This window comes from Oncorhynchus nerka, linkage group LG2 (genome assembly GCF_034236695.1).
Source record: "Oncorhynchus nerka isolate Pitt River linkage group LG2, Oner_Uvic_2.0, whole genome shotgun sequence".
Classification (NCBI taxonomy): Eukaryota; Metazoa; Chordata; class Actinopteri; order Salmoniformes; family Salmonidae; genus Oncorhynchus; species Oncorhynchus nerka.
The window spans coordinates 24,722,573-24,744,559 of NC_088397.1; the positions used below are offsets into that span (position 1 = coordinate 24,722,573).

The 21,987-nt window shown below is 44.0% G+C and overlaps 1 protein-coding gene across 1 annotated transcript in view; it reads left to right on the forward strand.

Moving 5' to 3' along the window:
* LOC115133015 (rho GTPase-activating protein 6-like) overlaps nucleotides 1-21,987 on the forward strand; it is an 87,500-nt gene that overhangs the window by 41,457 nt on the left and 24,056 nt on the right. The window contains 1 exon segment of the mRNA XM_029665834.2: nucleotides 17,965-18,124. Coding sequence (XP_029521694.2) covers nucleotides 17,965-18,124 — 160 coding nt within the window.

Below are 21,987 nucleotides of genomic sequence, written 5' to 3' on the forward strand. Positions count from 1 at the left end.
CCTGCTTCCTCCTTGACTAAAATGGTGATGTGTTGATGTCATCTGGTGGCTGGTTTTAGTGTCAGGGCATTACACAGGATGGCACGTGCTTGTGGCATGGTTAGAGGAAGTGACGTCAACCTCAACTGCCACTCACTCTGCTGAGGCTGGATCCTGCTACTCCGGCTTGTATCACTGTTGTGCGAAAGCTGCATCTTTACTCTCCCCTGGCTCTCCAATGTGTCCTTTAACCTTTTACTGCAGTGGGGTAACTCAGGGTCACACAGAGTGTTTCTTGGTAGTCTTAAACAGATCTACTTTATACCAAAAGTATACACCTCACACACATGGTTATGGGCTTAAAAAAACATGACCCCTGTACCATGTCAGATATAGAGTTTAAATGTATAAAATGTTGAGTTTGCATCCCAATATTACATGTTATATACATCACAAAAGACTGAAATATAACAACATTGTTTGACATAGAAACATAAACATTTTTTGAAATGGTTATTAATTTTGAAAAAGATGAATAACATTCCACCCATGAGGCCGCTAGAGGGTGCCTTGGTAATATGACTGCAGGAAATGGGTACAGATTTGGTACATTGTGTGATGTAGCAACAGACCTATTGTCTACTGTGTGCATGTGACTGACTCAGAGAGAGGAAGCAGACAGAAAGTCAGACACGTTGACTACAGATCGGATTGTTTAATTGTTGATTAATTGAATGACTGATGACATACGTGCTGGTGTTGTCAGCTGACCTTCAAAAGAATTCTGTATCACAGTGGCTGGGCCTCTGTCTCTGTCCCCCTGTCCACATGCTCTCACTTGCCCTCCTGCCTCTCCTCCTAACTGAGGCATCACTGGCCAAAAGGAACCTGCATCCACCCTTTTCCCTATCCTGGAGACACTCAGAGAGCCTCGTCAGTGGGCCAAGTACCTGCACAGACAGGCTCCAAATTCCTCTCATTGTTCTAGTACTAAGTAGATGTTTCATAACAGGGTCTGGTCTGACCCCCGTACCTGTTTTCCGCTCACCTTGTCCTTGTTGTTTCCTGAAGGCTGTTTGCTTTGGCCCAACCACAACCACTCCCTCTGCAAATAGGACTCAGGTGATCGGCCGCACAAAGAAGGCTGTTTCAAGGCACCTGACTCCATGATTAAATCAAATCAAATCAAATGTATTTTTATAGCCCTTCGTACATCAGCTGATATCTCAAAGTGCTGTACAGAAACCCTGCCTAAAACCCCAAACAGCAAGCGATTCAGGTGTAGAAGCACGGTGGCTAGGAAAAACTCCCTAGAAAGGCCAAAACCTAGGAAGAAACCTAGAGAGGAACCAGGCTATGTGGGGTGGCCAGTCCTCTTCTGGCTGTGCCGGGTGGAGATTATAACAGAACATGGCAAGGATCCTATGGCCTCCAGGATGTTGCCCAGTTCCAACAGTGTTTGAGTAGATTTCTATTGATTCTGATTGAGTTAGAGCTGTTCTAGTTCTAACATATCTATCTCTATCAAGGCTTTACTTTTTTCTGTTACCGGCAATTTCAGTGATTTCAGCCAACATGGTCAAACTAATGATACAGTATAACACGTTGTATTGGACTCTGAGGAAACAGATTCAGTGTGTTGGATCTCTACTTACGGTTCTGTAATCTCACCAGAACCTCACATATAAATACAAGGAATAAGCTGTACTGTTTAATATCATTTTCAAAAAACATTTGAAGAGGTCAGACCAATTTCTTATTTTATTTATCTCTTGATTTGAGTAGTATTGTAGGATTAAAACCGCCATAACAGCCCAATGGGGCTCAAATGTTGGACGTTAAAATCGGATGCAGTTATTTTGTTCCAGTGCCCATTTAGCCTGGGACTGGAAAATCTTGTGGTGTTACAGAGGTCACAGGGTCAAAAGGTGAGACAGGGGTCAGCACATCTCTGTCATCTGATGAACTTTTCTGATATGTCTCTCTGTGTTAAAGGTCATGGAGCTCACTGAACTGCAGTCAAGGAAATGTTCAGGATCGGGGGAGTGTGGCTAGGCTAACTCAACCAGCCAGGGGAGAGGAACATTCAAAGAAAAAGCTTATGCAGCTACACTCAAAAACTTAGATGATGTATGGAAAAATAGTGGGATATGCTTCCGATGGAAATAGTGTCCAAATGAACTCTGCAAGATTCCCTGCTTCCCTGTAAATTCCTTTTGATGATGTAGATATAAAAAGCTTTTTATATATTTTTCCCTGATCAAAAACCTGGAACTCCTTGACAAATTCATGTTCTTTGCTTACATGGAGCCAATTTCCTGCAGCGCCCAAGACACTTACAATTGAATGGATAGAAAGGACATTCCCACTTGATTTCACATGGACACTTGAATGCTCAGAAGAGTTATAGTTACAAGAGCGAACGAACATAGCACTTTATTTTAGACTGTAAAGTGAGTGTAATGGTTCTACGTTCAATTTCTATTCCTGGAAACAGAAGCACTGCCAATCTAGATGATGAAGAGCACATATTCTACCATATAAGGAGAATTCTGCAGACTACTTATTCACAGAAGGTTACAGGCCTAAGAGGGCTTGTACTGATTTTATGTGTAAACGGGTGTCTATGTTTGAGTGCTCGTGTGAGTGAATGTGTGTGTGTGTGTTGTGGCGTTCACAGGTCTGTGTATGGGTGGCCATAGTTAATTCAAGCCTAGTGTGTGACCTCTTAGCTCATGCTGATGTGGCCGGTGACACTTTGCTTCTTGAAAGTCCAGTATCGTGAAAATGTGACAGCTGACATGCAAAACATTTCGGGACTGTATCAACAGTGGACTAATGAAAAAAAAAAAATATATATATATATATATATATATATATATAGTTTTTGAGTAGATTTTCCCTTTAAGAGTAGATTGTTTCCATGCTGAGGTGAGGAATGTCAGGCCGACAAGTGTGTCTACGCATACAACTATGCATACAACACCGGCACACACACACACACACACACACACACACACACACACACACACACACACACACACACACACACACACACACACACACACACACACACACACACACCTCATCATCATACACGGAGGCCGAACGAGGTTAAGCATCACTGATTAGTGAATTTTAAACTACACTGAAATTCCACTCAATATGTTATATTTACCACATCAAAGCTCTTACATCAGGATGACATTCCTCCTCATTACAGCTGAATTACTGCACCCTTCACTTTCAACTGGTTGCGGTGAACATTGTGTGGCTGAAAAAAAGCAGAAAGTGCTTGTCCCCCCCCCTCTCCTGGCATGTTTGCTGGTCGTGTCTTGTGACTGTGAGCTGATAGCTCACCTCTCTCCATCAGAGGATTCCAACAGGCAGGGTCAGAGGTGCATGGCACAGAGGAAACACCAACGGGATGAGCGGGAGACCGAACAACCATCCGTCAGAAGAGATGTGGGGCTTGAGGGCTGTCTCCTCTGCCTTCAGTCTCTCTTATCTCTTATCTCCAGCATGTGGACATTTATCTTGTGTCTGACAGCCTTGTGTGGTTAGACTGAGCGACTCTCTCTCAAAGGACTGGGCGAGCAAGTTCCTTTAGGAAGAAAAAGTTGTTTGTCACTTATTCCATGTTTTGTATTCAAGACGAAGGAAATGTCAGTGGCTAAGTACAAGCACTGTTCTATAGGTGATGCCATGATGGACCTTTCTTTCCCTTTTTCCAGTAACGTGACATCACACCTCGTTAGTATATATCCCATGTCTAGAGCTAGCTGTGTATCCCCAATGAGACCCCCTCCAGACTCAACGTAAAAATGACAAAGCGCTTCCCACTTTTCTTCACAGGGTTCCTGTGATGTCAGAAGAAAAGAGAGAGAGAGAAAGCGATCAAAACGATAGTGTTTTCCTTCTTTTTCTTTGAAAAGGCAGCAAAAGCTGCTCCCCACCCTCTCTCTTAGACCCTGAGGAGGATAGAGCCCAGTTTAGCTTGGAGGGTCCTTGTCTAAGAAAACATTCAGTGAAGACCGTTAAGGTCCAGCACTTTATCTCTTCCCTTGCCAAGTCCTAACAGAGTATGAAAGGCTGGGTGGTTCTAGTGGCAGTCAGCAGATAGCTGGATTAATGGCCAGAACTCCTGCTTTCCAAGATGAATCTATTTGAACTGTGGTAAAGAAGTCCCAAACGAAGGTGAAATCATACCAGGAAACTAGCTAAGTAAGTATACAGATACATGGTGTGATTAAGACTCTCCAAAATACCTGACTAAATTGTATTTTTAGAAAGGGTGTACCAAAATGGATTGATTATTTATTCATTCACCCCAAATATTGTCAACAGGGATTTCTATATGCAGCGGAAGTGCTCTCTAATTCTCCGGTATTATGGCCTGTCGATGACTCACTGAAGAACGGGTCTCTCCAGGATTTGTGTATTTATGAAATTACACTTTTAGTGGAAAAGACTTTCTAATAGGTAGTTTGGGAGTCATTTGTCACTGTGAGGGATGTTGAGGAGGAAGTTGTGAGTGCAGGGGAACAGAATTAAGTCATTGTCTTATAAACACACCAGTAAATCACCATCTGGGGTGTGTGTGTGTGTGTGTGTGTGTGTGTGTGTGTGTGTGTGTGTGTGTGTGTGTGTGTGTGTGTGTGTGTGTGTGTGTGTGTGTGTGTGTGTGTGTGTGTGGAAGGAAAGCAGTACATGTATAGACATGACAACCTACCAGCGTTAGACTGTGTTTATAGTGGAACGATACCGTGATGCTAATTAAAAATGCCTCATTAGTACTCATCAACAAGTATTCAGACTGTTGGATGATATTCATCATCATGAACAAATGCATTGAACACTGACTACACCCACAGTTCAAATGCCGATGGTAACACTCGGCTAAAAGGGAAAGTTGTCCACAACGCTGAACTCCGAAGAGGTCAGCTGAATGTTGCAGTGCTGGAGGGAGGAGGTATAGAGCCGGGCAACTCAGATCAATAATCTGCCAGGAAAATCAATAAAGCACCAGCCTCCCACCCTGTGACCGAACCGACCTGGCTGATATATGCAGCCCTGGTTCTGGAAAGCTGGGCACTGTTGCCACACACACACACACCTCTGCCGGAAGAACTTCCTGAGTTAAGAGAAATTAGCAGCAATGGCTGACTGTGGCAGCTTGTGACACTGTGAGTCGTTGTTAAATCAAGTCCAACTGGTAAATCAAACTGTAGTAGTGTTATTGTGCACAAAACTAGATAAGGACAAAATAAGGACAAAATTATAAGGACAAAATTCAACATACATGCCACACACAGGCCTGTCTGGGTGCACACGCACACAGATGCAAGAGAAAGTTCTGTAAGAATTCCTTCCCCATTGGTCATATCACCTGCTGAGTGTACAGTTGGCAGGGTTCAAAGACAAACACTAGCTATACATAGGCATTCATGACACAGTTCATGACAAAGTGGTGATGCATCAACAGCAACGCACTGAGCACAGCCATCAATTCAACGTCTACTCCACATTGGTTCAACGTAATTTAATTGAAATGACGTGGACACAGCATTGATTTAACCAGTGTGTGCCCAGTGTGAAGTATCTGTGGGGGTTTTCAACTTCTTCTTCCATTCTATAGTTCAGGGGTTCTTAAACGTTTTAATCTCGAGACCCAACTAAGTAGTTGACCGTCCTCCCGTGACCCAAATCCTCCTCCAACAACCCAAACTAAGAAGAAATAGTGTCCTGACCCAAAGTTTAAAGAAACCCTGATGTATGTTGACTGAATAATCTCCCGTCAAAATTTGACAGGAGAATTACAGGACAGGACAAATGTACTGTAATAACCTCTCCATCAGGACATCTGAGAAACACCTTTACAGGCCCCTTGCGTAACCGTTCTGGTTATGAATCGCTTTCATTTTCAGCCTGCTTAAGTCAGCACAGCCACAACACTCTGTAACCATCAATCACATTCTCATGAACATCTGATGGCTTCTTAGCGCGTAGCGAGTGTAAACGGTGCCATGTGTCTCGTAAAGGGGCATTGCCTGGTGCTCGGCCTTCCCCCTGTCATCAAAGCTTTAAACCAGCCCAGTGGAACCAAGCAGTGTTGTAATCCTTGTTTTTTTTTAACAGCGCCTGTCAAAGTGAGACTAGGTAGTGGATGGAATGCAGTGTGGCTTGGGGCTCGTTCACAGTGGGCTAGTTTGAGCGTTGTTTATTAAGCGTTGTTAAAGCCATTTTGCTAAAGAAGCTCTCGTAAGAGCCAGAGCTGCCGTGACATCACATTAACAGGCCACAAGGGCCACAGATTTAGTCCCTCCATGCTAGAGGGATGTTGCGATTGGTTCGCAGGAAGTGTGAAATGTCACAGCGAGTGTAGTGCGTCTGGAGGTCCCCGGTGTTTGTTATCTGGCGAACAAACACCGGTTTCCTGAAAAGAGTGCGGAGACAGGGAAGGAAGAGAGGAAAGGGAACGAAGAGGAGAGAAGGAAGGAAGAGAGGAAAGGGAACGAAGAGGAGAGAAGGAAGGAAGAGAGGAAAGGGAACGGAGAGGAGAGGAGAGAGGGAAATAAAACATTTCACTTTTCTGGCACCCACAGAAAACCCCCAGTCTTGATGGTGTAACGTTGTGAAATATTGTGTTGTTGTTTTTCTCTAGTTCTTGGTTCTATGAAAACCACCATAAGAACCAAAGTTAATCCAAAACCAACTAGTGGATCATTTGTCTCAATATGGTCGTTCAGCTTGATTGCTCCTGATTGATTCTCTATTTATTTCCAGACGTCCCGACTGAGGAGGATGATTGAGTGGCACATTATTTATTGGGGAATGGGTGATATGTAGTGATATGTAGTGATGTAGTAATGTAGTGATATGCTCTCATGCTGTGGGGTATGGCAGAGTGTTCTCTGGAGGGTTCTATGGGAAACCAATGCCCAGTGGGCTAGTTAGCGAACACGCTGCCTCAGGCTGGCTCGACTGCCTCCTAGACAGACAAAGAAGCTGAGAGAGGGAAAGAGACCAGAAGCTGCTGACTACTGAAGCTAACGTCTGCAGTTAAGAGTTCCTGGAGTTATTGACACACATTGGGAGGCCATACTTATAACATACCTCAGCTATACTGTCATTGCCACCTCTAATTTTGGGCATAGTCTATAACTCACAGCACAATAATTAGCTAAGTTGGACAAAGGTAATTTCATTCGAGATCAGCCACTCCCTTTTAACCTAACCAAAACCTCATGTTTCGCCTCGGGTCACATGTTTGACACCCCTGGTAGCTTTGACATCAAAGGACAATTGAAAAGGAATGGAGAACATCCTCTGTTGTAAACACAGAACAGCGGTGCCATTGTGGCCTGCATACCTCGAGTAACAAGCGCTTGGGTATGAAGCCAAATCACTCAACCTATGTGTCAGGGGAACCTACGTAAGCAGTCTAAAAAGGGGACTATTAGAACTTCAGGGTTTCCTCCCTCCAGTCAATAAACGACTACCGCCCCGTAGCACTCACTTCCGTCATCATGAAGTGCTTTGAGAGACTAGTCAAGGACCATATCACCTCCACCCTACCTGACACCCTAGACCCACTCCAATTTGCTTACCGCCCAAATAGGTCCACAGACGATGCAATCTCAACCACACTGCACACTGCCCTAACCCACCTGGACAAGAGGAATACCTATGTGAGAATGCTGTTCATCGACTACAGCTCGGCATTCAACACCATAGTACCCTCCAAGCTCGTCATCAAGCTCGAGACCCTGGGTCTCGACCCCGCCCTGTGCAACTGGGTACTGGACTTCCTGACGGGCCGCCCCAGGTGGTGAGGGTAGGCAACAACATCTCCTCCCCGCTGATCCTCAACACGGGGCCCCACAAGGGTGCGTTCTGAGCCCTCTCCTGTACTCCCTGTTCACCCACGACTGCGTGGCCACGCACGCCTCCAACTCAATCATCAAGTTTGCGGACGACACAACAGTGGTAGGCTTGATTACCAACAACGACGAGACGGCCTACAGGGAGGAGGTGAGGGCCCTCGGAGTGTGGTGTCAGGAAAATAACCTCACACTCAACGTCAACAAAACTAAGGAGATGATTGTGGACTTCAGGAAACAGCTGAGGGAACACCCCCTATCCACATCGATGGAACAGTAGTGGAGAGGGTAGCAAGTTTTAAGTTCCTCGGCATACACATCACAGACAAACTGAATTGGTCCACTCACACTGACAGCGTCGTGAAGAAGGCGCAGCAGCGCCTCTTCAACCTCAGGAGGCTGAAGAAATTCGGCTTGTCACCAAAAGCACTCACAAACTTCTACAGATGCACAATCGAGAGCATCCTGGCGGGCTGTATCACCGCCTGGTACGGCAACTGCTCCGCCCTCAACCGTAAGGCTCTCCAGAGGGTAGTGAGGTCTGCACAACGCAACACCGGGGGCAAACTACCTGCCCTCCAGGACACCTACACCACCCGATGTTACAGGAAGGCCATAAAGATCATCAAGGACATCAACCACCCGAACCACTGCCTGTTCACCCCGCTATCATCCAGAAGGCGAGGTCAGTACAGGTGCATCAAAGCTGGGACTGAGAGACTGAAAAACAGCTTCTATCTCAAGGCTATCAGACTGTTAAACAGCCACCATTGAGTGGCTGCTGCCAACACACTGTCATTGACACTGACCCAACTCCAGCCACTTTAATAATGGGAATTGATGGGAAATGATGTAAATATATCACTAGCCACTTTAAACAATGCTACCTTATATAATGTTACTTACCCTACATTATTCATCTCATATGCATACGTATATACTGTACTCTACATCATCGACTGCATCCTTATGTAATACATGTATCACTAGCCACTTTAACTATGCCACTTTGTTTACTTTGTCTACATACTCATCTCATATGTATATACTGTACTCGATACCATCTACTGTATGCTGCTCTGTACCATCACTCACTCATATATCCTTATGTACATATTCTTTATCCCCTTACACTGTGTATAAGACAGTAGTTTTAGAATTGTTAGTTAGATTACTTGTTGGTTATCACTGCATTGTCGGAACTAGAAGCACAAGCATTTCGCTACACTTGCATTAACATCTGCTAACCATGTGTATGTGACATTTTTTTATTTGATTTGATTTGATTTATATGTGTAAATCCTACTATAATGATGCCTTAACTCAGGAGCTTCTAGCTGTGTAGATTAGAATCAGCAACTGAGGGGAGACGGAAGAGAGATGTGCGGCCATCCGCGTGAATGTGTTTTGTGTGTGAACACGAGAGGTCTTTCGATTATGCTCGTTATCGTTTTGATTGTTCTGTGATTCGTCTTTAAGAATTTGGACGCAAGTGCTTTTGCGTATGACATCCACACATTCGACTACATCATATTTACTTTGAGGCATTGGTAGGCCCGCGAGAGACAAAGGAGACATTCTTCACGTGTGCTATAATAGCATAACATTTAAAAAAACATAACAAATTATGTTTTAAAGGTTTCCTGATTCAACGCCAAATCCTAACTGGAGAAGTGCGTGTGTAGCTCAGACGTTTGTGTAAATCATGCATTGATGTCAATGGGAGCTTGGCACGGAAATTCAAGTTACGTACTTGGATCTCCAGTGAGGAACTCAGCCATCACTGTCTACCCAGCTTCTAGCGGACTAATGAAAAACAACAGTGGACTAATGAAAGAAATACCAGAAGATCATTTTTGGGTGGTATTTAAAAAAAACACAATTTCCCTAAAAGACACAGGCCCCTGACAGTATATGCATTGGTGAAAATGGGGAAACATAGAGTATGCATTCATTGACCATTGACAGTGAATATGGAGACATGGGAACATACAGTCAAAATGATGATGTATTTTCGATGTTTATGGCTACCACTTTTCAAGTTTTGAAACTGATATCCAGCGCCACACACGTCTTTGCGTTCCTGCCTCACATTTACGTGTTTGTTGTGACATCTTCATCTGTTGTTATTGTGCGCCCATTCGGAGATCGCCACTGTTCCTTCAAAAGGCTCCAATTCACTGCCTTCCTCTCCAGCTATAATCACGCAGCAGCACTCAAGTCAAATTGCAAGGGGCGGCACATTTTTTCCACACATTTTCCCCACTATTGACTAATCATTGAAAGCTCTGCATATGATATTGGAATCATTAAGAGCACTCATTAGCTCACCGCACTGTTGAGCTTAAAGGCTAGAGGATTTACCTGCTGGCATGCATGGGAGATTACACACAATCTTCGGAGGTGGTGATCTCGGCTGTAGGGGACGGGAGAGCAGGGAGCGCTTGCACCAGAGACCCTTAGTGTTTGGGCTGGTTGGCTGGATGGACAGGGGGATGGGGAACAAGAGAGAAGGAAGGAGAGAGAGGGGAGCGATTTTGGGTCATTCTATAGGCTGAATAGAGCAGTGGGAGGAGGTGTGGTTTAGTTTCACATGAGGTTATATGATTAAAATATATGACACACACACACACGGGCCACTCGCACACACATAAAGTTATAGCATGCTGGAGGAAAAGTTTACAGTACTTAACTTACACTAATAAAACTTTACAGTAATAAACCATTCTGTGATTGGCCCTTTTTTCTACTGACAAACTCAATGTGTTTCTGATTTAATTGAACCCATGTTGTCTTGCTGGCCTGACTGGGGTAATGTCTACAACCTCTCCTTAACAGTCACATTTGCTTGTCTACAACCTCTCCTTAACAGTCACATTTGCTTGTCTACAACCTCTCCTTAACAGTCACATTTGCTTGTCTACAACCTCTCCTTAACAGTCACATTTGCTTGTCTACAACCTCTCCTTAACAGTCACATTTGCTTGTCTACAACCTCTCCTTAACAGTCACATTTGCTTGTCTACAACCTCTCCTTAACAGTCACATTTGCTTGTCTACAACCTCTCCTTAACAGTCACATTTGCTTGATACCAGAGTTGTTTTGGTTCTATAGGTTATGTAACAATGATGTAATCTATACCCTCAACCTCAAGGTTTGAACTCAGTTACCCTAATGCACACATGCTTATGTCGTTACAGTTTTGAGTTTGTGCTACCCAAATGTCTTCAAAATAACCTACCTCATATGACCCCCCCTCCACTTGATTATCAAACAAGCATGTTTGTCATGAGTTAGAGCTGGTGTGTTGTCACAGTCCCACATATTTGCGAATTAGAATAGTACATTGGAAGCACACCATCCCCTGAAACACTAAATATTTTGTCATTGTTGATAAGACCAGTGGTAGTAACCTCACCTGTTTCACCGTGGTTATTTTGCGTGGGATATAGTCTCACCCTGACAGTCATGCTCGAGATGAGACGAAGGCTCACAATTGATGTGCTCGGATAGTTAGCCATGTTTTTTGTTCTCACTGTATGTTTATGATATATGTTCTTCCTCATTAGCCCCCCAGTTGTCTTTGTTAGTTGACATACCAGGATTTCCCCCGGGCTATTTTCTCTCAGGCAGCAAGACGGATGGACCACGGCAGGTGGAGGGGTCCATCAATCCTTTGTCTCTGACAGGCCAACCAGTGTTTAGCTAGCCCAGCGGCGCTGTAATTACAAGCAGATGTTCACCTTGGTGTGGTTCCAACGCTACACGAGTAATCCATTACCCTGTCAGAGTCAACGGGACCTGTAAAACGAAAACATAAAGAGTAAAAACAATTATGTAAAAAGGAACATTCCTTTGCTGCAATCTCTTAACATATCTCCCTCTTCAAAACATTTTTTTTTTCCTGGGCCACGGTATCAGGCGGTATCCCTACGCGAAATTGGGATTGGGAGGCCTATTTGGGATTGGTATGTTTCATCCCCAGATGTGCGATGTGGTATCCTCCTCTGAGAGGGTTGAAGAGCCGACCGTCATTTTCAAACAGAACAGATTTTGCCGTTAGTTACATGTGCGGACGGAGTGCATTTTCCTCCATTGAGAAAATTATTTTTGTATTATTGGAGCCCAAGGGCCCAAGGGCTTGTCCTCTCTCTGTGGTGTGGATATGCTAGTTTGGGAGTGTTTCAAGGTTTGTTTTTACATTAATTGGATTCTCTTTCATCATATCACATAGAATACACGTGCAGTAACAATGGATTTAGAAAATTAGAGGGGTGATAGTTGATGACAGGGTCATCAGCTGTCACTGATTTCATCTGTTCACGATCTTATTCACATGGTTGTTGTTATAATAAGACGCCCTCAAATGACGTCTGTAGCAAATGAGGTCTGTAGCATACTGGTTGGTTCATTTTCAGGGTTTGGATTCTCATTCTAAAGTTTCATTGGGGAGCCCGTCCTTCCCAATTAAGGTAATACAACAACCTCCTGTGGCCCAGAATTGAATCTGACTGGTGAATTGATTAGTTAGGTTCAGAACATGCTGCATTGTTTGTTTGCTGGGTTTTAATGGGTGATGTCGTGATCTTTTGTCCTGCAACCAACGCTATGGACATGTGTTGTCAATACAGTCATATCCGAGGATTCCCATTCAAGTCAACATTCTTTCTCTACGCTCTCTCACCCATTGAATTAGAATGACTAGAATGGTTATTCAAGTCAACATTCCGGCGGCCATATTGAGTGTACCTCTATTTCTATGCTCTCACCTATAGGCTATGACTATGTGTTGATACCTAGAGTGACATCCTACACCTCAGTTCTGGGCCCAGGTTCTTCTGGTCCTTTGGATCAGATGAATATGTTCTCAATTAAAGCAGTGGGATTGTACCCGCCAGGGTCGTAATAGAATGAATCTAAGAGAGAGGAACATGTTGTCTTTGGCAGAGTGCCAACCAGGGCTATTGTGCCTTCCCAATTTTAAATTCACTGGTTTTCATGCAGACAGCGTGTTATGAAAATCACCATGAAATGTTTGATTGTATGATGTAGTTGAAGTTACTGTGCGGTTTGCTACTGCTGATGGTTGCTGAGTTGTTGAAGAAGGTTTTAGGTCATTGCATTTGACTGAGAAATGAGAGAGAGCGGATGGAACATTCCATTAGGTCTTCTAATATGAAAACATGCGCATTGATTCGACTGATGATGCACTTTCTTTACTATATGTCCATTCAGTGAGGTCAGTAGCTTGTGAAAAGTTTAGCGATTGAGCGTTCGATCGATGGTTGCCATGGTGATGTTTTCTGCATATCCCGAAACACTTGAGGCTCTGTGTACATGTTACCATGGAAACACACATATTATTTTGCTTCAATTTGTGCAATTTGTCCTCGCTCATTGAACAGATTTTAAAAAGGCGCATACGCCCACCTCATTAGCTGAGTCATCCCAAAGCTATTTAGAAAAGGGCTGCCCTGACAAACATTAAAACCCCACAATACATTACAGAGGTATCTTGGAGAGAACAGAACCTATAGGTTGAATGTTGTCATGAGTCAATAGATTTTTCAGTTCGGATTTGAGGGTCTGGAATAGCCATTACTAGTGTAACATGATGTTGTTCCTCCCTCTATACATTGTATACTTTGTTTAACAAACCGTCAGTCTGCCTTAAGGCATTATTGTAGACTTGTCCTGTATATCACAGTAGAGTAATAGCCTACCCTACATGGCCTACCCTATTGGTATGCTACAGTTAACCTTTCTTGCAAGACTTTCACACTTTTCAAAAAAATTGAATTACATAAGCCAAATTGTTAAGTGATATGATTAGTCACAGCAGCATGGCAACCTGAATAAGATTATAGTTAGATAACAGGAAGTGTTTTCAAGCACATCATCTGATGATTGGTTGAATAGAGATGTTCGAAGCAAATGGAATAACTCGATTGCAGTACACAGCCATTTTATAATGTGAACGGAATGGGGTCATAGGATAAACAAACAACTGTTTAAGGACAAACAATTCTATTCTCATCCCGCTATTAAATCAAGCTCAAATGTGATTGGCACCTATGACAATGCGCTACTGAAAGGAAAACAGTAAGCTTATTATGTCAGCTCAATGCAATTGGCAAGGAAGTTGAATTCATTTCCTGATTTCACTGGGAAATCAAATGGAATTGATGTGTTGAGGACAACTCATTCTGAGTGACAATCTGCCCTAGTCCTATTAGCAGTACCTCTGGCCATGAGGTCTACCTATGTCAAGGGTAAACATGTTTTCAGGCGCAGAGTGGATATTATGTGTGAGTAGTGGAAAAAGAGATGTATAAAACACACTAAGGGGATGGAGGGAGGCAGCCTCGTCGGATCCTGTCTCTATAAAACGAGAAGGCCATGTGTGGAAGACCGTGTGGGCCCCAAAGCTGGGGGTTTGGAGCAGGAGTAGAGATGGCTAACAGGCTTGGGAGATGTAGTTTCTAGTCATCCCTAGTCAACTGTAATCCTTAGCCAAGTGTGAAAAGAGTGATTACGAAAAGCAAACTGCCCAATATTGATTGTTTCTCTGGCAAAAGTTTACAGTACGTACAGCGGAGAGGATAAAATTGGACAAGATCCTTTTTATTCCTGAGGTTGTTAAGGGAGCAGCCATAGTAGATACATTTGACCCCTTTAATTCACCCAGTGGGTCATGGCTCTTACAAACATGTTGAATTGTTTTGTAACAAATTAGTTGTGTACACTAAGCACTGTCAAAGTCAACTGGCTTTCCTGTTTACTGTATTGTAAATGTGCTCATAGAGACTAGAGTTAGTCTGAAGAGAACTCAGAAGTGGTGGGGAGGGAGCAGCATTTCTGAGGTACCCGCGTTCCATAGCCATTCCAAACATGTTCCATCGATGGACTCGGGGGAATTGGAGCTTAGCCATCTCATTCAGCCCCCCTGCCAAACCTAACAGCTCAAGAGACAAGCAGCCCCTGCTTTTCCAGCTGTTGTCACCCCCCTTCAACCGCAGGGTCCTCCTTCCCTTCACCCCTTACGGCTGTGTCCTGTGTGTGCAACCAGTGGCGGGGACTGGAACGGAACAAACTCTCTGCCATCACCAGTGGGGTGGGGAACTCACAACCACAGTGATGTGGTTTCATCCACACAGGGCTAGACGCTAGTGACTAACTATTGGAGCAAGTGCATCTGGCTGCTCCTCTGCAGGGCGGGTGAGAAGCCTTTGTCCTCTTAGTACAACTGTGTAGATCTTCTGTTTCCACCTCCTGTTTTTCACTGTTCTGGTGGATGATGTTGTTGTTCCTCTCTGCTGGCTGGGGCGTTTTGGGAGCACGAGGTGGGTATTGTTGTATCTTTAAGCAGGAGTGAATCCAAGGTCGGTGCACAAACTAGGCTTGCGTAAGAACAAGTTATAAGCTAAATGAAGTTCTATGACGTATTAAGGCAGGTTCAAGGAGGGACTCCATGTGTGTGTATGTGTATGTGTGTGTGTGTGTGTGTGTATGTCAGATTTAAGACTTTGAGGCTGTGCCAGCTAGTGACCACTCTGCAGACCTGCCTACAGAACAAGGTTCATGATTAGAAACGCTGACCTGCTCTGATCTCTGGCTAAAACATCGGTAGTCTAGCTCTGTCCTCTCTCTTCACCAGCTCATAGGGATGACAGAGGAGAATGCAGAACCATATATCCAGGGATTGAGGTGATTTATGAGTTCCTCATTAAGCTCTTTTTGAGTTGACTGCAAGTCAATCGATCCACTCTCATTACTCCCCTTTCCCTGACCTACCATATACAATACTGTCCGCTCCGCTATGCACACTACCGTTCAAAGGTTTGGGGTCACTTAGAAATGTCCTTGTTTTTTAAAGAAAAGCTCATTTTTCGTCCATTAAAATAACATCAAATTGATCAGAAATACAGTGTAGACATTGTTAATGTTGTAAATGACTATTGTAGCTGGATTTTTTTTAATGGAATACCTACATAGGCCCATTATCAGCAACCATCACTAATGTGTTCCAATGGCACGTTGTGTTAGCTAATCCAAGTTTATTATTTTAAAAGGCTAATTGATCATTAGAAAACCCTTTTGCAATTATGTTCGCACAGCTGAAAACTGTTGTTGTGATTAAAGAAGCAATAAAACTGTCCTTCTTTAGACTAGTTGAGTATCTGGAGCATCAGCATTTGTGGGTTCGATTACAGGCTCAAAATGGCCAGAAACAAATAACTTCTTCTGAAACTCGTCCGCTAGCGGAACCCCCCGCAACAGCCAGTTAAAGTGCAGGGCGCCAAATTCAAAACAACAAAAATCTCATAATTAAAATTCCTCAAGCATACAAGTATTTACACCATTTTAAAGATAAAATTCTCGTTAATCCAGCCACAGTGTCTGATTTCGAAAAGGATTTACAGCGAAAGCACCACAAACGATTATGTTAGGTCACCACCAAGCCACAGAAAAACACAGCAATTTTCCCAGCCAAAGCGAGGAGTCACTAACCTTTGATGATCTTCATCAGATGACACTCATAGGACTTCATGTTACATGTATGTATTGAGCCACATCAATTTACAGAAATACTAATAATACATTTACATTACATTTACATTTAAGTCATTTAGCAGACGCTCTTATCCAGAGCGACTTACAAATTGGTGCGTTCACCTTAAGACATCCAGTGGAACAGCCACTTTACAATAGTGCATCTTTTAAGGGGGGTGAGAAGGATTACTTTATCCTATCCTAGGTATTCCTGAAAGAGGTGGGGTTTCAGGTGTCTCCGGAAGGTGGTGATTGACTCCGCTGTCCTGGCGTCGTGAGGGAGTTTGTTCCACCATTGGGGGGCCAGAGCAGCGAACAGTTTTGACTGGGCTGCGCGGGAACTGTACTTCCTCAGTGGTAGGGAGGCGAGCAGGCCAGAGGTGGATGAACGCAGTGCCCTTGTTTGGGTGTAGGGCCTGATCAGAGCCTGGAGGTACTGAGGTGCCGTTCCCCTCACAGCTCCGTAGACAAGCACCATGGTCTTGTAGCGGATGCGAGCTTCAACTGGAAGCCAGTGGAGAGTGCGGAGGAGCGGGGTGACGTGAGAGAACTTGGGAAGGTTGAACACCAGACGGGCTGCGGCGTAATAAACATTGATAAAGATACGACTATTATACATGGAACATTAGATATATTTCTCTTTAATGCAACCGCTGTGTCAGATTTCAAAAACACTTTACAGAGAAAGCAAACCATGCAATAATCTGAGTACAGCCTTTAGACAAAAAGATACCCGCCATATTGGGTCGTCAACATTGTTCGATAATGTCCATCAGTTATGTCCAAATATCTTCTTTTGTTAGGGCGTTTGGTAAACAAATCCAAAAGCTCATCCAGGTCGTGCCGAACGTCGGACGAAAAGTTCAAAAAGTTCCGTTTACAGCCCGTAGAAACATGCCAAACTAAGTATGGAATCAATTTTTAGGATGTTTTTAACATAAACTTTAACTTTGTTAATGTTCCAACCGGACAATTCTTTTGTCTGTACAAATGAAGTGGAACGTAGCTACCTTTCACGTGAGCACGTCAGACCGAGGCTGTGGCACTCTGCCAGACACTCACTCAAAGAGCCCTTATCAGCCCCTCCTTTAGAGTAGAATCCTTAAAACAGGTTCTAAATACTGTTGACATCTAGTGGAAGCCTTGGGAAGTGAAACATAACTAATATCACCCTGTATCTTCAATGGGGGCTGTGTTGAAAAACTACAAACCTCAAATTTCCCACTTTCTGGTTGGATCTTTCTCAGGTTTTCGCCTGCCATATGAGTTCTGTTTTACTCACAGACATCTTTCAAACAGTTTTAGAAACTTCAGAGTGTTTTCTATCCAATACTAATAATAATATGCATACATTAGCATCTGGGACAGAGTAGGAGGCAGTTCACTCTGGCCATGCTATTCATCCAAAAGTGAAAATGCTGCCCCCTATCACAAAAATGTTAAATAAGAACAGCTGCTTTGAGATAGGGTAACAGTGGTGCTAGCCACTAGCCCTGATAACTAACAAATGTTCCTCTGCCAAGTGACAGAATATAAATCTCTCCCCAGGGTGACTTCACCTGGAACAGCCTGTCAGGGCGGAGTGTACGGCTGACGCCGACGGCCATCCAGAGCCTGTCAGAGCTGGAACGGACCTGGCTACAGGAGGTAGCCTTCAACAGGCTCCATCAAGACTATGACCTGGGCTGTCAGATCACCATACCCAAAGGTAAAGTATAGCGGTATTTTTGTGTGTGTGTGTGTGTGTAAACGTCCGTCTGTCTGACTTCCTTTCTAGTCCGTCCATCCGCCTGTCCGTCTGTCTGTTCATGTGGCTAGTCAGTCTGTCCCTGTGCTAATGCTACAAGCATTTTCACAAACATTTGCCATCAACATCCGCCTTGGACCTCTCCGAGACCAACCTCAAACTGTCTAGCAGACAATCTTGAACTTCCCCTCCACAGAGTGTGTTTGAGGAAGCTGTAAGCACTTGTGATTTGAGATGTAAACCTCAGTACACCTGATTTCCTATACAGTACATCTAAAAGACTCAGGAGTGAACTTCCTGTCTTATGTAGTGTCAGTAAGACACTTACACATGAAGATGTAGTCCTTTCCACTCAGGACCATAGGGCCGTAGCCCGCTGCTCTGTTCTAAGTCATGCTCTGTGGAGAGCTGTATATTAGCCAGGGCGTGCATTCCAGTCAAAGGTTCTACCTCTCCCCCGGATGATTTAATGCGTTCGTCTGTGTTCCTTATGAATTCCAGAACCCCTCAGGCATGTGTTACTGAGATATTTCAGCACCTCGACTGTGGGTTTTGTTTATCTTGCGCCTGCGGTTGGGTTAGCCGGTGGTTTGCTGAGGCCTAGAGATCCTTGAAAAAATAGAGAATAGAAAAGCAAATGGCTGGTTGGATCGTTTTACAAGTAATTGGAGTGGGGAAGAGAGAGAGGACTGGAGGTTCCTGGGATTGCTGTCCAACTTGCCGAGTCAACTGACAAGAATCCAAACTATTTCCTCTCTCTCTCTTTCTTTCTTTCTTTCTATTTTCTGTCACACACATACTGTCTCCCGCTCCCTTTCTCTCATAGCATCTCTCTAATACCCCCCGCTGCCTTTCCCCGCTCCCTCTCTATTCTTCACTGTTGTTCTGTCATACTCTGTCTTCAGATATTCCATAATGATCTGTAGATATGTCGAAGCATAGTTTCTTAGCAACCTGTTCTATATATATATACAGTGCCTTGCGAAAGTATTCGGCCCCCTTGAACTTTGCGACCTTTTGCCACATTTCAGGCTTCAAACATAAAGATATAAAACTGTATTTTTTGTGAAGAATCAACAACAAGTGGGACACAATCATGAAGTGGAACAACATTTATTGGATATTTCAAACTTTTTTAACAAATCAAAAACTGAAAAATTGGGCGTGCAAAATTATTCAATTTTTCAGTTTTTGATTTGTTAAAAAAGTTTGAAATATCCAATAAATGTCGTTCCACTTCATGATTGTGTCCCACTTGTTGTTGATTCTTCACAAAAAATACAGTTTTATATCTTTATATGAAGCCTGAAATGTGGCAAAAGGTCGCAAAGTTCAAGGGGGCCGAATACTTTCGCAAGGCACTGTATATATATGCCAAGGAGTCTGGGAGGCAGTGAGGGGAGGCTGGGTGGCAGCGAGGGGCAGAGCCAGGGTCAAAATAGCGGACACTGCTCAGGACTGATCTGACTGCCCATAATTGCACTCACTTGAAGCTTGTTATTGGTGTCAGCATCTCTATGAACCTATTGTGCTCAACTTAATCCAAGGTGGCGTAGCAGTCAAACGTCTTTTGTCCTTTGTCTTGTCGTGTCCCATGTATATATCTTTTTATATCTTTTTCTTCACATATCTTTTTTATATATTTTTCTAAACCTCAACTTCAAAACACTCTCCTGCAACCCGCCTCACCCAATGTGGTGCGGATCTGTTTTTCTTCTAAAGTATGTTTATTCACTTTGAATCCGGAATCCCCCAATAGAAGCTAGCCAGCTCACTAGCTACTAGCTAGCAGTCATCAGCTAACCATTAGCTCGGAAACCTTTCTCCAGTTCGTACAACATTACTCAAACCAGAGCATACCGGACATATTTTTCTCCATATCCCCGGATTCATACCGCAAGCTCTGGACATTTTCACCTGGATCGTCGTAGCTAGCTAGTTGCTATCTGAGTACTATACCTATTTTGCCAATTGAACTTGGACGCCTCTGCTACTCGGAACCCTACTAATCCATCACGGCTGGTCTATCGACGTCACCGCACGCGGAGGCTAAAACAGACTTTCCTCCGCCGAGACGTCCCTCTAAGGCCCTTCTGCTAGCTTGCTATCCCCGGCCTGCTAGCTGTCTGTGAATTGCCATGTCTCCAGCCAGCCCAACCACTCACTGGACCCCTATTAATCACCATGCCTCTCCCTAATATCAATATGCCTTGTCCATTACTGTCCTGGTTAGTGTCTTATTTCACTGTAGTGCCTCTAGCCCTGCTCAATATGCCTTAACCTACCATTTAGTTCCACCTCACAAATATGCAGTGAAATCACCTGGTTTAAACATCTCTAGAGACAATATCTCTCTCATTATTACTCAATGCCTAGGTTTACCTCCAATGTACTCACATCCTACCATACCTCTGTCTGTACATTATGCCTTGAATCTATTCTTTTTTTATTTTACCTTTATTCAAAAAATATAGATCCAGGAACAGATATAGCCTTGGTTCTCTCCAGACCTGACTGCCCTTGACCAGCACAAAAACATCATGTGGCGTTCTGTATTAGCATCAAACAGCCCCCGTGATATGCAACTTTTCAGGGAAGTTAGGAACAAATATACACAGGCAGGTAGGAAAGTTAAGGCCAGCTTTTTCAAGCATAAATTTGCATCCTGTTCTGGGACTTGGAGAATAAGAACACCTCCTCCCAGCTGCCCACTGCACTGAGTCTAGGAAACACTGTCACCACCGATAAATCCACTATAATTGAGAATTTCAAGAATAATTTTTCTATGGCTGGCCATGCTTTCCACCTGGCTACCCCTACCCCGATCAACAGTCCTCCACCCCCCACAGCAACTCGCCCAAGCCTCCCCCACTTCTCCTTCACCCAAATCCAGATAGCTGATGTTCTGAAAGAGCTGCAGAATCTGGACCCCTACAAATCAGCTGGGGTAGACAATCTGGACCCTCTCTTTCTACAATTATCTGCCGAAATTGTTGCAACCCCTATTACTAGCCTGTTCAACCTCTCTTTCGTATCGTCTGAGATTCCCAAAGATTGGAAAGCTGCCGCGGTCATCCCCCTCTTCAAAGGGGTAGACACTCTAGATCCATACTGCTACAGACCTATATCTATTCTATCCTGACTTTCTAAGATCTTCGAAAGCCAAGTTATCATACAGATTACCGACCATTTCGAATCCCACCGTACCTTCTCCGCTATGCAATCTGGTTTTCGAGCTGGTCATGGGTGCACCTCAGCCACCCTCAAGGTACTAAATGATATCATAACCACCATCGATAAGAGACATTACTGTGCAGCAGTATTCATTGACCTGGCTATGGCTTTCGACTCTGTGAATCACAACATTCTCATTGGCAGACTCAACAGCCTTGGTTTCTCAAATGATTGCCTCGCTTGGTTCACCAACTACATCTCTGATAGAGTTCAGTGTGTCAAATCGGAGGGCCTGTGGTCCGGACCTCTGGCAGGCTCTATGGGGGTGCCACAGGGTTCAATTCTCGGGCTGACTTTCTTCTCTGAATACATAAATGATGTTGCTCTTGCTGCTGGTGATTCTTTGATCCACCTCTACGCAGATGACACCATTCTGTATACCTCTGGCCCTTCTTTAGACACTGTGTTAACTAACTTCCAAACAAGCTTCAATGCCATACAACTCTCCTTCCGTGGCCTCCAGCTGCTCTTAAATGCAAGTAAAACTAAATGCATGCTCTTCAACCGATCGCTGCCTACACCTGCCCGCCCGTCCAGCATCACTACTCTGGACAGTTCTGACTTAGAATATGTGGACAACTACAAATACC